General features: G+C 37.1%; 1 protein-coding gene and 1 long non-coding RNA gene across 5 annotated transcripts in view; one reads left to right on the top strand and one right to left on the bottom strand.

Annotated features, from left to right (window-relative positions):
- SNX13 (sorting nexin 13) overlaps positions 1 to 15,896 on the top strand; it is a 61,912-nt gene that overhangs the window by 5,149 nt on the left and 40,867 nt on the right. For all 4 annotated transcript variants that reach the window (XM_042817643.1, XM_042817642.1, XM_042817640.1 and 1 more), the window contains exon 2: positions 13,184 to 13,296. In XM_042817643.1, coding sequence (XP_042673577.1) covers positions 13,184 to 13,296 — 113 coding nt within the window. The remainder of the gene's footprint in view (positions 1 to 13,183; positions 13,297 to 15,896) is intronic.
- LOC122159788 lies at positions 10,330 to 14,390 on the bottom strand. Its single transcript, XR_006168628.1, has 3 exons — positions 14,350 to 14,390; positions 12,819 to 12,929; positions 10,330 to 10,451 (listed from the first exon to the last, which is right to left on the bottom strand). It is a non-coding gene; the product is annotated as an uncharacterized LOC122159788 (long non-coding RNA).

Below are 15,896 nucleotides of genomic sequence, written 5' to 3' on the forward strand. Positions count from 1 at the left end.
TGACTTTGGTGTTGATTGATTTGTTGAAGGAGATGTATTGCAGAGAAAACACTATGAACCAACTTTATCTGTGAATTTGTTTGGCATACAATAAACATTTTAAATGCCTGATGAATTTTTTGACTGATTTTGTTCAAGGGGGATTTTCTGAAAATGCAGGGACTTCCTACAGCAGAATATGGAATTTGACCTTAGTGGTTATTTCAATAATACATTAGTTTAAGGGACACTGATAAAATGGTTTCAAACATGCTGAGTCTTGCAGTTGTGTGCATTTTCTCACACAGTGTACATGAGATTTGTTAAGACTGATTTGAACCTCACCGGGTTGTTAGAAAGCTATCAGAGTCAGAGAAACCTTCCTCTGCTTGCTCACTTTCTATTGAAGTCTCACCTACACTAGATAGCATGGATGGTACACGCACTGCAGCTTGATGTGACTGGAAGAATTTTTGGTATATGGAACTATTAAATAGCAAGAACTTAATTTTGTTTCATGGATGGGAGGAATACGTACTTATTCGAGTGAGAGGTAATGCAGCCTAGTAAAAGTTAGCAGGTACCCGTTTTTGGGATCATTGATGTCAAAAATATTTAGTTTAGTATTGCTGATAGAGCTTTGGGTCAGAAGATGAACTAAATGCATTTTCTTTCTAAGAAAGTTCACGAATTGGGACTTAGTAGAGAATGAGCTGCTGAAATGCAGTTGTACTCTTTCTACAGTGTGATTTATCATGCTGCCCGTTCCTCTGCCTTTCTTGCTTTTATCCCATGTTTCTGGGAGGAACGGGGTGATCTGAATTCTGTTTCATCTGAATCTGCTTGTGTCACAGTGCTATTAGTATTAGTATTCCATAAATATTGCCATTTTAAGATCACTTATTTCTATTCTTCCATGAATGTTTGCAATCCTAAGAATTAATTCTACTCCGCACTTGTGCCTTATAAGGTGGTATGTTTTAGGCTGTCTCCAGCAATACAAGCAACTGGACTCGAGCAGGAAGTTTGCATTGCCACATATCTTGTAGGATGTTCTGCACTTCCACTTTTCCTGTTGACACTGTCAGACTGGAGTAAAGTAGAAAATACTCTAGAAGTTGACTGGATTTCTTCTTACAGCTAACTGATGATGAAACAGTGCTTCGGATTTGGGATACTGTCTGTCATAGCTCTTAATCAGTACTGAAAGCTTGGAAAGAACGTGCCTGATATTCCTGGTCATCCTATAGTTAGAAACAGACATTCCAGACTGTGAGGATGAGTTAAAAATCTGGTGGCAGATGGGGCTGAGGAAATAAGTATCTGTCTTGTATAGCTGTAAAAAGACTGATTGTTTTGAAGCTTTGCTGTTCATAAAAATGATCTTTGACTTCAGGGTGTGATGAAACCTTGCTCGTTGCTATTCTAAGAACTGCAGCTGCAGGCTGAGGAGCAATGTCTGTGGTTAGTGCTGGATCTTTTCTTCCTGGAGAAGCTGACACCTCTTCTTTCTGTTCTATTAAAATAACCCTTAACTTTGTCTATTTTCAGGGTTTTGCTCCATGTTGTAATATAATGTTACATATGCTTCAGAAAAAGACATTATATAATGATTTTTGTGATGTCTTGAAAATGTTATGATCAATAATACTGAAATAGTTCTTCAAGCAGATATGTATTCCTCATCTACCTGCAACTGCACCTGTATTTTGTGTGCAGTTTTTTCCCCAAATACCGTGCAGAACATTTTTTCCAGCATACGTTTGTATGTTTGTCACTGGAACATAGCTTAGATTTTAATATTGAAATCTGCTTGTGGCGCCTAACCTCTTCACATAACTTGAAGAAGGGTGCTCTGTATAGTGTTTTGTATATTCCAGTTTGTATTTCTGATCACTGAAAATGAAATGTCCTCATCTTCTGTAAAATGTAGGCTATTAATATGGTGATATTCTATCTTGTGATTCAACACCTCAATTACAAATCTAATCCGATGATGCATGCAGAACAACCGAAATGGAGTTACATTATGGTTCATTTACTTCTTCTCTTTAAGATTATTGGGGAAAATAAATGTTTTGAGATGTGTGTGTGAATGTGAGTTTGATTGTTTTGATAAGAAGGTATTTCTTTACAAGGCTTCACTGCTGGAAGAATAAGGCTTTATTTTAAACTTTCACTCCCGTTAGAAATTTCCCTTTCACAATCAAGATTCATTTTTCTAAACTGAGTTTAGTAGTTGTACACTCACGGTAACTATTTAATACAGGTATTGAGTAGTGCCCTGTTTTGTGACAATATACAATGCATTACCCCTTCTGTGTTTCTTGCTTATGTTAATTTCACCTGCATGAATAAAATTTATTTCAAAATTGTGTGTGTTCCTTTACACTATTTTTAAAGCTTGGACTTTGGATAGCATTGCTCTTCTGTCTTCAGTTGGCAGTTGTCCTACTACAGCTTCTTACAGAATTCTTCAGAAGATTATGAGTTAGAAATAGAGACCAAAGGCAAAGTTAGTTTAAATAAATGTCCCCAAGTGCTTCTTTTACTTTACTGGGTATTTTCCTTTATTGAATTCTTCAATTAATGTTGGTTTGCTCTGGCCAGTCACTGTTTCTTTTAATTTTGCTTTATTTTACTGATGTTCTCTTTTCTTTTGTTTTCTATTTGAAATTGTTTTGTTTTAATAATCTCAACATGTTAACATTGGCTTGCGCTCTCCTTAATTTTTCTCATGGCTTTTCAAGATTCACCCTTAACTGTGTTTTCCAGGGATCAAAGTAACCACACTGCTCTTGCATGGAACAATATGAGTTGGTCTTTTTTTCATATGAAGGCTTCCATCTTGCTGCGTGGCACTTCATTTGTTTATTACTTGTCACTGACATATGTTTCTTCTTTGTTTTTCTACCTCAGGTATTTATCTTTGTGTTCTTGCAGGTGTTACTGAGTAAGCCATATATTTTTCTCTAGATGCGCTGCACACCTAAAGAAATGTAAGATACTGAGTGTCATTTCCCATTAGTGTTGCCTAGATCTGGTTTAGGCTGCTGCTCAAGGGACTGCTCCGCTCCCCTCGCTTCAACTGGCGTGACGCTGCTCCTTGTTTGGGGTCTGGCAGCTGAGCAGCAGCCCCATGAGGAGTGAGATCTTCTGGAGAGGGATGAGGCAGGAACACAGAAGTTCCTGTCAGTGGCTGCATAATCCAGTGGAAGTGCCCAGGGCCTGCCTGCATTTACTTGTATTTAGATTTAAACTAAAACTGAATCCCTAAAGAATTCCTGTTTTTTTTTGTAAGTGGAGATCATCCCTTTTCCTTCTGTGCTTCTGTACATCTAAAACGGTTACTTCCTGATCCACTTTGCTTACTATTTTCTTGTTCTTGATGTTGAACAAGTGACAGTGGCTGAGGTTTGTAGGTGCATTCTGTAAACTTGCACTGAGAGCTGAATACTCCAATAACTCCTTTTCATCTGTTGGATATATTCCATGCCCTGATGCTTATTTGAGAATGAAACATTCTAGCAAGTTCACAGAATTGTCCCTCTGTATGTGTTATTTGCAGATATTGTTACTTGCTGTCCTCTCCAGTACTGCTGTATGTGCACCAGGGAGCCATCCAGGATGTAGCTGGCACAGAGACTCTGACCCACTGTGTGTGAGAAAGCAGCATAAGATTGAGGCTAAAAAACTCATCAGGTGCATAACAGGCTGTTTGTGTATATGGAGGCCAAGTGGACAGAGGCATGGGGCAAAAGAAATTGGAAGAAATCGTAGGAGGCATTTGTCTACTTGCACATAGATTTGTTTCTGAGCTACACACTGCAGCCTGCTAGCATAGCAAATCATAACACATCACTTAGATAAACCTTGTGAGGCTTCAACATTTTGAAGGCAGTGAGCAAAATGGTTTTGCCAATGATGACATTCAGGAAGAAGCAAAAAGTGCACAGAATGTTGGGAAAGAGATGATCAGTGTGACCATGGTTTACCAAAAGGGTTGGTGAATCAAGTGCCACTTGGAATTAAGAAGGTAAAGCAGACAAGCCATAAGGACTGAAAAAGGATTGGAAAAGAGGATGTTAAACACATTGGGAAGAAAGATTGGGAATATTTCAAATCAGTATTTCCATTACGTAAATCCCACAGGAAAAAAAAGTCAATAATACTCAAAGGCTCTTTTCTCCTCCCCTCTGAAATAGGGACATTTTTGCCTTACCCGAGAAATGCTGCTTCCCCCCCATTTGGTCAGGCACTGTCCATTCTGCAAAGAATTAAGTATCAATTGATGCTTAATGAAATTGCAGTCTTCTTTTGATGTTGAAGAATTGAGTGATTTGGACACACAGGTCTAATTTTGTTTCTCTTTATGCAGCTGAATTATATCTTGTCCAGAAAAACAGTTGTAAGGAATTGGAATTTTGGACAATTGCTCTGGCTTTGTAATATGTTCTGTAAAGCATCACTTTACACAGCTATTTTGTCTTCATCCAGTAAGTGTCCTTCATATGAAGTTCGGTCTTGTAAGAGATCAGATGTAATCTCAGAGACTATTGGTAAATTGCAGTGTTTGTATCTGTTTCTCTTTTGTAACTGGGCAAGAAAATTTGGGGCATTTAAAGAACTGCAGTAAGTTTAAGCTTAAGAAGGAAGGAGTGTTGTAACAGTAAATCTTTAGGGGAGGGTTCTATTGGTCAGTGGATTTCAGCTGCTATTTAAAAATGCGCTGCAGTTGCAGCTGTTTGTTATTTTGTTTCTGGACACTGTATATTTGAAGTTCCTCTTTCTACATCAGTTTAATATTGCAGTTTAAGCTAATTACCATCCTAGTGTAAAAGCTTCAAAAAAAAAAAAAAAGTTGGAAATTAGTACATCTTTGAGAAACAGTTTATGTTGAATGTTGAGAGGTTTTGTCAGATGATTTCTCTAGCTTGTCCCTCTGAACAGCAGCCCTGTCATCCAATTTGTTGTGCACTTACCTCCATTTGGTATTGCACAAGAACTTGCAACCCAGGTTGTAGGTACAGACATTTAACAGCACTGGTCCTTGTATTGAACTCTGAAGGTCCCTGCCTATGTGCTGATTGCCTGTCTAGTTACTGGTGCTGGATGTAGCACCACTGATGACATCTTTGTGTCCCAAAATCTAGTCAGTTTTTTTCACCAAGTCTATTAACTAGCCTGCAGCTGATTGGTTTGGTGATAAGAAGACTATGGGGGTATTCTGTCAAAGGCCTCGCCAAAAGAGAAGATATACACAGCATGTGAGGCACTCTTGTCCTCAGCATCTCTAACCTCATCATAGAAAGCAGTGGGGCTGGTCAAGTACAATCTGTCCTTGCTAAATCTGTGCTGGTTATTTGCAGTTTAGCCAGAGACTGAGATGAGTCTGACTGGCCTGTATCTTCCTTCCTGGCCCAGACTGTTCTTGAAGGTGCCTGTTTGCTGCCAGTATAATTTGAGAAATCATCTGTGTTGGCTTTCAGTCGAGCTTTGGCATTTCTGACTTCCTGTAGTCAAGTACAATTTGGCATTACAGCTCCAGCTCAGAGTTTTTCCAATCTGAACCATACATTACTGTTTATGGTTCACATCTTAGTCTTCTCTTTTTTTGGAGTGGTGGTGGGTCTTTTAACCATATGATTTCCTTTAAGCAAACAAGTTCCACAAAGATGTGATGTGAGTGATGGTAGTGGTAGCAGCTCTGCCCGCTGGGGACAATATAGAAATTAATTCTTGGTCTCATTGTATCTATTTCTGGAAGAATCCTTCTGGCAATTAGAGTAGATAATGTGAATTATCTTCTTAACTTGTGTTCCATCACATCCTTAACCTGACCTAATAAGGCCGTTAGCGTATCTCGTTATATTTAGCCAATCCTGAGATAAAATACTGTAAAGTTATGTTACTAATTTAATATTTTAAAGTAACTTTCTCATCTATATAAGGATTGTTGCTTATTTTGGAATGTTAGATTGCATTATGTAATTTTAAAATAAAATAACAATTAAAAAAAAACACATCAAATACAACAGTACAGTACTACACTGTGTCCAAAACTGCTTCATCTCAAAGTAAGTGCTGTACATGCATCTATTTTGGTGCACTGTCACGATTATGCTGCTAATAGCACAGATATAGAATAATATTGCCAGATAAACAAAAAACTGCAGTGATTAATTTTATACCCAGGGTACTAATAACTGTACTGTTCTACAGTAAACAGAAAGAACTGGATTGTGCTTGTTCCTATATACACATTCAGTATTTACATATATGAAGAATATATATACACAGTAGTTTAAACAGCAAGACACAGCCTACTTGCTCTCCGTTGGAATGAGACTAACATAACAAATTTCTGTCAAGATATACATTGAGAATCACGAGTGGTAGAAATTGCACTCAAAGCAAAGTTGATGATTCTTTGAATTCATTAAATAGGATCAGATTTCTTCGGCAAACAAAAGGGAACTTTCTAATAATTCCTTGCTCCAGTATTGGACAAGAAAGCAAAAAAGTAAAAAAGTATAAGCTGCTTGATCAGTAATCAGAACTGAGATGTACAGTAAGATGGTTTCTTGATGTGTCAGTTTACTGTTTTTAGCCACTTGGGACAACACTTTTCTTTACTTGATAGAGTCTGGGGCTTCCTCCTACTCTTCCTTCCCCAGAGTTTTGTGCTAGCAATGTGTGGAATAGATGCAATTTGTTAGTCCAGAAACTGAACACAGAACAGTGTAGATTATCTCATTGGCTTGAGTTCAAGCTTGAATTAGACAGATTACTTTTTCTTACTTTAGGTCAACTAAGATGATCCTGTCAAGGATCAGATGATCCTGTCAAGAACAGACTTCTGTTTGTCTGCTCTTCTTTGTCCCTGTTTTCTATCTGCTTGGCTAAACTAAGATATGAGTCAGTAGAGTCAGTAAGAATTTATACATTTTTTACAGGAAGTTAAAAATGAGTTTGAGAATGTCACTTCTTATTAGATTTAAGGAGATAGCTGAAAGTGGGCTAACAGCTTCTGTTTCCCATCAGCATCCGGCATGCTGAAGTGCCTCCTTTAAACATGAGCATGATTCCCAGTTCTTTTAGTTAGAATACAGTTTAGAATTGGGGTTTCAATGCAAGATGCAATCAGAAAATATTTGTCTGTGAAGTTGGCCTCTTGTTTTTCCTACTTAGATAAGTATCTATTCCACTTTCAAGATCTGGTTGTGAAATATGACTTCCTAGCCATTGCAGTTAATTCTGATGTTAAATAAAATATCTGTTTAGTGTTGAGAATAAGTGTTAGAAGAATAAAGGTTGGCTCCTTTCAAATAAATAAATTGTAATCCAGATTTCACTTTGTTTTTAGGAATACTGACGGAACAGGTGAGAGAAAAAGAAACAGTAGAACCTGACCTTTCAATCCAGGCTGTTTGACTGTGTTTTTTCACTTGAAAAGAAAACTTGCCATTGAAAATTCTTTTGCTTGTGACAGAAAGAATGAAAGTTAATCAAAATACTTATTTTTCTTCATCGACTTCAGTGCATAAAATACATCAAAATATAGCACATAATAGTACATATAGTGCATAATTTTGCCATTTTTCAGGGTAATATTGTGCAGTAAGGCAGTGGATTTTGTTGCTGATAAACTGAAATTGCAATGACATACAGAATAGCTTTTAAACTTTTTAATTACGGTCTAATTAAATTTTACTGTACTATGTATTTTAAGAAAGTGCCAACATATATTTACATTTAAATGTTTGTACTTTTAAAAGTGAACTTCATAAGTTAAGTGAAGAGGCAGGGCAGTAATTGTGACTTTAGAGTATAAACGTATAAACCAATACTTACCACCCATTCTGAGGCAGTTGATTAGACCAGCTTGTATAATGGGGCAGAGTAGGGGAAAGCATTACCCAAAATTCTTCTATCTCAAAGAGAGAGAGAAGCAGCAGGAAAATCTCAGCTAAGTAGGGTTAGGCGTGATGGCTGTTAGATTCATCCAACTGTTAACCAATTAAACCTTTTGGCACACAAAGCATATCTTGAGCTGAGGGAACAAATGGGACCATAGTTAGCAGAGAAGAAGAATTTCCAGCTGTGTGACCAGGAAGAATCAGCAAGAATTCTGCACTTATCCAGAAGAAACTTAATGGGCCTAACTTTTGAGAACATTGCATAATATTCTGTATTTACAAGGTGATTTGTTTATATCCTCTAATATTTTAGGCTTATTTTGGGAAAGAAAAACTTATTGAACTTAAAACAATTAAAAGCAAAACAGACTACATGAAAGTCCTTCTCTTTAAGCCTTTTCCAAGAGTTTTCTTGTAAGTACTACAGCAGGCAAAAGAGTTTTGGTTTTTTTTTTTTTTACATAGTCTGAGAGGAATGGATTGTTGAGTATTGCTTTATCTACCCCTTTATCTATTGGGCTGAGGTGGGCAAAGGACAAAAAGATAAGGTGGAAGGAGATAGAAGACATTAAGTGATAGGAGAAGTTTTTTCATAACTCCCTGTACCCTGTCTTTCACTTGGATTGTTTAGATTTAGCATGTAGTAAGACTGTAACTACCATGATATCAGTGGTTTAATTTGTACTTTTTAAATATGAGATTGGTACTCCAGTTGATACTGCTTTCCCATCCTACTTGTCATGCTAGTGAGGGCACGGTAATTTGAATGCTAAAATAATGTTTTTAATCACTTGAGAAAAGTGACACTTGCCTTAATTATAGAAAGGTCTGTACGTGAACACATTCCATTTACACTTAAAATTGAAGTGAAAGCGCAGATGTGTAGAATTAACAGAAAATTAAACTTGACATCTACTCTCAGCAAATTTTTAATGTGAGCCCACAGATGACATTGAATACATTTAGCTAAACATCATATTAAGAAAATGAAGAGAAAAAAATAAATGTTAAAAGTGCCCAAAGAGCAAAGACTAGTTTGCTTATCAATGTCTGGCTAGGGACATAACAGCTGCTGCCATTTAAACATTGCTACCAGACAAATGCAGTTGGATATACACAGTAAAAGAACCATGAGTGAGGAAGTGCTATTTTCTTTATAGTCCACAGTATTACGTGGCAAAACTTCAGTGTGAAAGCAGTCACAAAGGGTGGTCAGCAGCAGTGGGACAGCATCCAAAGCAGCTCTTTGAACGCCACAGCTGTAAGACTTCAGAGTTCTCTGCTGAAGCTTAAGATGCAGAAATAGATTATTTCTGAGTCCACCCTTTCTATCCTGCTGTTCTTTCTTTCCCTCTGCCCTGTCCCCAGACTTCACAGCACAACTACAGTTATTCTGGGTCTGCAAGGCCAAGCATAAAGAATGAGGTGCTTGGGTTCCAGCAGGAGTGAGAGGGCAGGGGTGCCTGGACCTGTGGGGATAGGAGTGTAGCTGTTTGGGGGGGCAAGAAGAGAGCTGGGAGAAAAGAGCAGCTGTCAGGGGAACACCTGGGGCTGTTCTTGCACGAAAGGAGAAACACTTCTCTATCTGTCAGTTGCTGTTTCAAACAAGAATTGGCAGCACCAGTTTTGAGTCCAAGCATAGCACAGCTGTACTTTCCTCACTGCATGTTTGCAGTGAAAGCAGTATCAGGGCTGAAGGTTTTGCTTAAAGATGGGTTAGAGACAAAGCTCTGACAGCTTGTCTGCTGGATTATGTGAAGGAGAAGCCTACTGAAACTGCTTCAGAAAGGCAGTTAGTTATGGGAGTGGCTCATTGCTGTTACAGCTGCTACATTAAATCCTTGCCATGCTCCTGCTTACTTGCCTGCAAAATAATCTTGCTAATTCATGAGCAGTAAGCTATAATACCACATGTCTGTCTAGGCAATAAACTGCACACAGGTTCAAGGTGGCGAATTCTGTGGATTTACTCGGGATCTTGTGTGAATGGTGATGAATCGGTCAGCTCTGCTGTGTCAGCCAACAGCAACGTGCAACAAGAACCATCAGAATGTGGTGCTAATTAGTAGATAGCAAAAGACAAAGAAAAGCAGAGCAGAAGAATGTAAGAAAGCAGATTTTTAATGTGTTTCTTTTAGTGCCTGTGTGTTGTGAAGAGGAAAAACAACCTACAGTGGGAAACCTGAAACAGCCTACTGTACAATTAACAAACGTGCCGTTAGAATGGCGCAGTTAGGATGGCATTTTACAGGTTTAGTTAGAATGATTATCATGGTGGAAAGAGACAGTCAAAAATGAAATGCTCACCTGTCCTAGGCTTGCAGTAGAAAACTCCAAAAGGAACAATGTCCAGAAAGAGATCCTTCCTTTCAGGAAGGGCAGTCAGCCCTTAAACCTTATACCTTAAAGGTCTAGGAGAGGTGCAGCCAGGCTCCACCCCTTCCAGTTGCACAGCTGAATTGCCTTCACCTGTGCTCCCATGGCCGGCTGAGTTCTTGCCTCAAGTGATCAATCAGTGGTTCAGGCCATGACCCAACAGTTCCCATGCACCTACTAAAAAAGTAGGTATCATTAAGAGGTGATATCTCATTAATTCTGTCACCAGCACCTAATCACCCCTAGTGATTGATGAGGCTTTTCACTGTGCTGTTTCAGTTTACAGACAGCCCTATTCTGCAGTTAATACGTTGCTAAATCAATTCTATATCATGGAAAAAAGGCTACTGAATCTTATGTGGTGCTGCCTTAGCCCTTCATGTGTATGGCCTTACAAAGAAAGACTCCTGCAGTGTATTTGTAGGTCTTGAGGCTTCAAAAATGAGATGTAGTGATGGCAAGGTAAACATATGGCATCTGAAGTGAAAGTAAGCAAATGTGGGTAAAACTAATAAGGTGGAACCATTGCTTGTCTGGAATGCAGAGCCTTCATCTGTGTGCATGCATTGTATACATGTGTGCATCCTACAGGATTAAGGCCTGTATTAGTACTATAGTGCTGAGTCGCTGACCATAGTTGCTTGAAATTCAGTAACCAATACTTTGACAGTTCAGTTTAGAAGTTTGTCTTTTAAAAGGTTTGGGCAGCTGCTACTTAAATGCTGTTATGCCATCTCTACAAGCTTACACTTTCTCCTAGGAGTGAGAAATATTCTCCCTACAATTAAATTCAGTAAGACTAGACAAAATGTCAGTAAATTTGTTAGTCTTTAAAATACAGCTTATTTGTAAAGAAGTTTGAATTTAGAGGATTTTAGAGGTTTGATTTTTTTTTTTAATACTCCTACTAGTTCCATATTCCTTCTTAGAAAGTACTAATTGGCAGTAGCTGCACAGAAATATTTAAGTAGTAGTTGGACTTTTTTTTTCTGATATGGCAAAGGAGACTTAGTTTTCAATTTTGCCCAGGAGTTGTACTGCTGGAAATTTTAAGAAGCATGAAGTTGCAGGGAGCCTTATTTACAGTCAGCCTGAATTGAACTGTTCTGATCATTCCATCCTTTTGAGTTTCTCTCTCAAAATCCTTAGATTATAAACTAAAAGCGTGTAAGAATTGGGCCAGTATCTGTTGTACTTACTGCAGTGTGCTGAGTTGTCTGAGTTTTAAGAAATCCTATTAAAATACCAAATGAGATTTGAATCTCTGTAGCCATATGCTAAATTGCAGAGCTAGAGTATAGGACAAAAGGTCACTGTTCTATCTGTTATGGAACTTTCTTTGTTAATTATGCATTCACCCATCTCTGAATATGCATCCCACTATCTTGTTAATTAAGTTTTGTTAAGTCATTTAGAGTCCTTACCCCATATTTAGAACTTCAACTTTTTTCAAATTGCGCTATTAAATGTACTGATATTTTGGTATGATAAGATCATGATTAAAAGTTATGTTCTATGTGCACATCTTGTTGTTGTTTAGTACTCTGTAGAGGTTTCAAAATGTGTACATTTCTGAGGGCATGAATTTGAGGACTCATCTTTGTGTGTTAGACTATGAGAGCTCCTGTCACTTTCCTATTGTATGTAGCTGAATTAAATTACTTTTCATTGTTCGTAGGATTCTTAAACCTTTTTTTTTTTTTGTCATTATGTAGTTTTTTCTGAGTCCTGTGCCTCAGAGAAAGAGCTGAAATTTCCCTTCAGAGAAATAAGAAATGTAGGCAGATGCCCCTCATCTCTCACATCAAAAACTAAAAAAGAACTCCCTGCAAGTATGGTGCTAGATCTTTGCTTGTTTTCTGGATGTCAAATTGCAAGACAAGTTTATTTAAATACTTTCTTAGTGTTACTTGTTAACATTGAGTTGTCTGTGTTTCTTTCAGGGTGTCATTTGATCAGTGGTAGGAAAGGTGTAAATTAGACAAAAAAATAGAAAAGTTGAGAACCTTAGGGCTGGAACAGTTTTCGTGGCCTAAAAATTCTCATCAGCTTCAGTTTCACACTTTTGGGATTTGGCTGAAATGCACCTTCCTTACTGAACTATGGAATAGAGTGAATTAACATTACATAATCTTTGTTGGCTGCATTGCAGCATTGTGAAAGTCCAAAACTGTGACAGTGCAGTCAGGTTGTCACTGTATTGCTTTTTTGTTACGTGTGCATGCATACACACACAAACACCTATGTATGTGTGTACATATTTCTGTGTTAAGATTCTTGCATTGCAATATGTAACAGCACAGTAACCTACATTCCCTTCAGGCTGTTTTATGGGTGAGTTATGTGACACACCAGTCCTAAAATCCACTAAACCCACAGCTGCTCTCACACTTGACTTCAGCCATACGAAGTACTTTCAAGACAGCATTTTTCTTCCTTCCTATCTGTATAATCAATGAACTTACAGATGTTATAATTATGAAATATACCAGAAAGTTTTGGTAAGTAATTATTACACCAAAAGAGAATAGATAGAATGCTTACCTGTGTCCTAGGCTCATTGTAAAACTCCAACGGAGGGATCTCCAGAAGAGATCTTTTCCCACTGGCAGTCAGCTCTTAAATGGGTCTAGGTGATAAAGGTGATAGTTGCATCTGTATTGAGAAATGGGAAACAGTATTTAAAAGAAAAATACTCTAACATTGGCTAAGGTGAACTGCTAGCTCACAGTGTAAATTGATAGCAAAATGCTTTTTTTATTGTAAAAAGTTTCTATTTCATCAAGAATACATCGATTTCCTGCCTAGTTAAAATGTATCAAGATTTTGAGTAATTATAAATATTGCTTTGGAGGTTTTCAAGCTGTACATGTATTAATGACTCTTTTCCTATGTGTTCTTGTTTGCAGACCAGTCTTTCCATATGGGGATGGGGAAGTCTTGGTGTTGTGCTTTTCCTAATAACTTTTGGACCCTTTGCTATATTTTACTTTGCGTTTTATATCCTCTGCTTTGTGGGTGGGTAAGTATGCTACATACTGTTCGTATATAGTGGAGGTAGAATTTTAACATGCCTGACAGCAATTTGCTCTGAAAATCTGAAATGACTTCTGTGTAATTGTGTGTGTTTAAGCAACTTCAATATGACCAAGTTATTTTTTCTTGAGATCTCAAGTTTATTAAAATTAGGATTTACATGTATATATATTTATTTAAATGGTGCTTATACTATCTTTGCCAAGAGGAAAAAGATGACTGATTTTTAGTAAACAGATCTAAGTATTTTTAATAGCTACTAGTAGACAAATATTCACATTACACCAATGTTATCTTCAGTTCGTGACTTTCTATTACTGTGTTGGTTCTTATCCCAGGTACTTATTAAGAAATTACATCTTCCTTCCTTCTCGCTAGCTCATTTTCCTATGTAAGATGCTTCATTCATGAGGGAAGCAAACTGGTGTTTTTCTGTATGTATGGAAATGTTGTCTTGGTACACCTTGAACAAGCACATCAGTTCAGAATCTGTAGACATTTAGTTTTGTAGACAGGAAGGATGTAATACAATGCTAATAGAAGTAAAAATTATTACACTGTACATTGTAATGTCTGCCTTATAATCTTTATTTTTTGATGCCAGGCCTAAAAGCATTGGTAGGATAATCTTCCTTCCTCTTAATCATCCAAATGTTCTGCAGAATAGTAACATTTCTTGGTTCTCCCACACCTGCTGTATTTCTAGTGAGGAAATTTGTCTGATTTTTTTTCCTCTCTGAAATACTGTTCTGACTTTCTTATTGGGTACAGTAAAGTATGTATGCCCTACTGAAAAGTACAATAGAGTTAAGTTGCTAGAACTGGAGATGCTATTTGGGTTTAAACAATGTAAAACATAAAATCCTATCTATGAGAATTCAGAGTTATCAGTTTACTGGATTGGTGAGTTAGTTAAAGGCATTTACTCAAAAATTAGTTTATCTGTATGTTCAATGAACATTAAGACATTATAATTACAAAATAAACAAAGAGAATTTGACAAAGCAGATAACAAAAAGAGAATAGATAGAAAGCTTACCCATATCCTGGGCTCACTTACAAAATGGCAGCAGAGTAGATCTCCAGAAGAGATCCTTCCCTACTGGCAGTCAGCTCTTAAATGGGTCTGGGAGAGGTGCAGCCAGGCTCCACCCCTTCCAGCAGCACAGGAGAATTGCCTTCACCTGTGCTTCCATGGCTGACTCAGTGCTCACCTCAGGTGATCAATCAGAGGTTCAGGCCATGACTCAGCAGTTCCCATACATTGTCTTACTGAATTTTGATACATATACGATTGGCATATTTTGCTGACTGTAGAACATCAGTGTACTTTGATTTACTGTTGTAGCTAGTCAATGAACATTTACCATCCCAGATCTAAAATCATCTTCTGGCAGTGTTAAATTCAGTTAAAGCAGAATCTGTATCCATTTTCCTATTATGTGTTTACTTATTTGGACAGATATGAGGTCTTCGTTGTTCCAATACAGTCATTAGTTTAATATGCACATCTTCTTGGCTAAGTCTCTGATCTGGCCCTTTATTACTCTGTTAATCTTATCAGATGTGTAATACTTAAGTTAAAGCCAGCATACAGCATACATTAGTTCTGAGTCGTTCAAATGGCTTTATTTCCAAAATTTTCCTGCATGCTTTTCCTTTTTGAATTAATTCCTATGAGGCTATGAAAAATGCTTGCTCCTGTTTTTCTTACCTTGATTAGAAATAATATAACATCAGTTTCATAAGTTCTGAAAATAATAATTTAATTTTGATTCATTTGTAAAAGCTTTTTTAACAATTACATTGCCCTTATTTGGAGCAGAGTAACAAATCTGAATCTGTTTTGTTATGCTAAAATTTTGAATTGTTAAACAATTTGGCATGCAGTTTTTTAGCTTTATTGCACTTGTTCATAAATGATGGTTTATATCAATGGTTTGGGATTTCAACTAGCTGGCAGTCTGCTTCTGTCCCATTTTGCAGTTCAAACAGGAGAAAATGTTGAATTATAGTTGACTGCATCCTGAATATCAACTTGAATTTTTGTAGTGTATGCCAGTGAGTTGTGAAGAAAAATGCTGATGCTATAGCTGTATCAACATAATGTTTTTCTACCATTTTACTTCAGTTTTGTGGTATTTAGCTATTTTTTATATATTCTTAAATATGCATTTCTTCCTACAAGCACAGCTAGCTTGTAGTGTGTTATTGTTATTTGCATGAATGAAACTGTTTCTGCATATGAATAAAAGATTTAAAACAAAAATTGTCTTTGTTTAATTTTATTCTTTTTTTTTAATCAGGACTCATTTCGAAAATAATAAGTTTTGTTCTTTGCATGTTTTCTAATAACTTTTTCTTCAATTTGGGATTTGAAAACTGATCACTTAGGAAATTCACTTAGCTCTTTCCACCAAACAAGAGGAGAGATTGTTTCTTTAACCTTTACAGCCAAGATGATTACAAGGCATTGAGCTTTACAACATTTTTTTTTTTTTTGCCTCTGCTTCAAGTATTGTTGCAATTCCATTCACCTTAGTCCTCAGCCTGTCTTTTACCTGTCCTCTCTTTGTATCATGTGTG

The sequence above is a fragment of the Centrocercus urophasianus genome, unplaced genomic scaffold, assembly GCF_019232065.1.
Source record: "Centrocercus urophasianus isolate 14NV4802_14NV808 unplaced genomic scaffold, USGS_Curo_1.0 seq_16, whole genome shotgun sequence".
Lineage (NCBI taxonomy): Eukaryota > Metazoa > Chordata > Aves > Galliformes > Phasianidae > Centrocercus > Centrocercus urophasianus.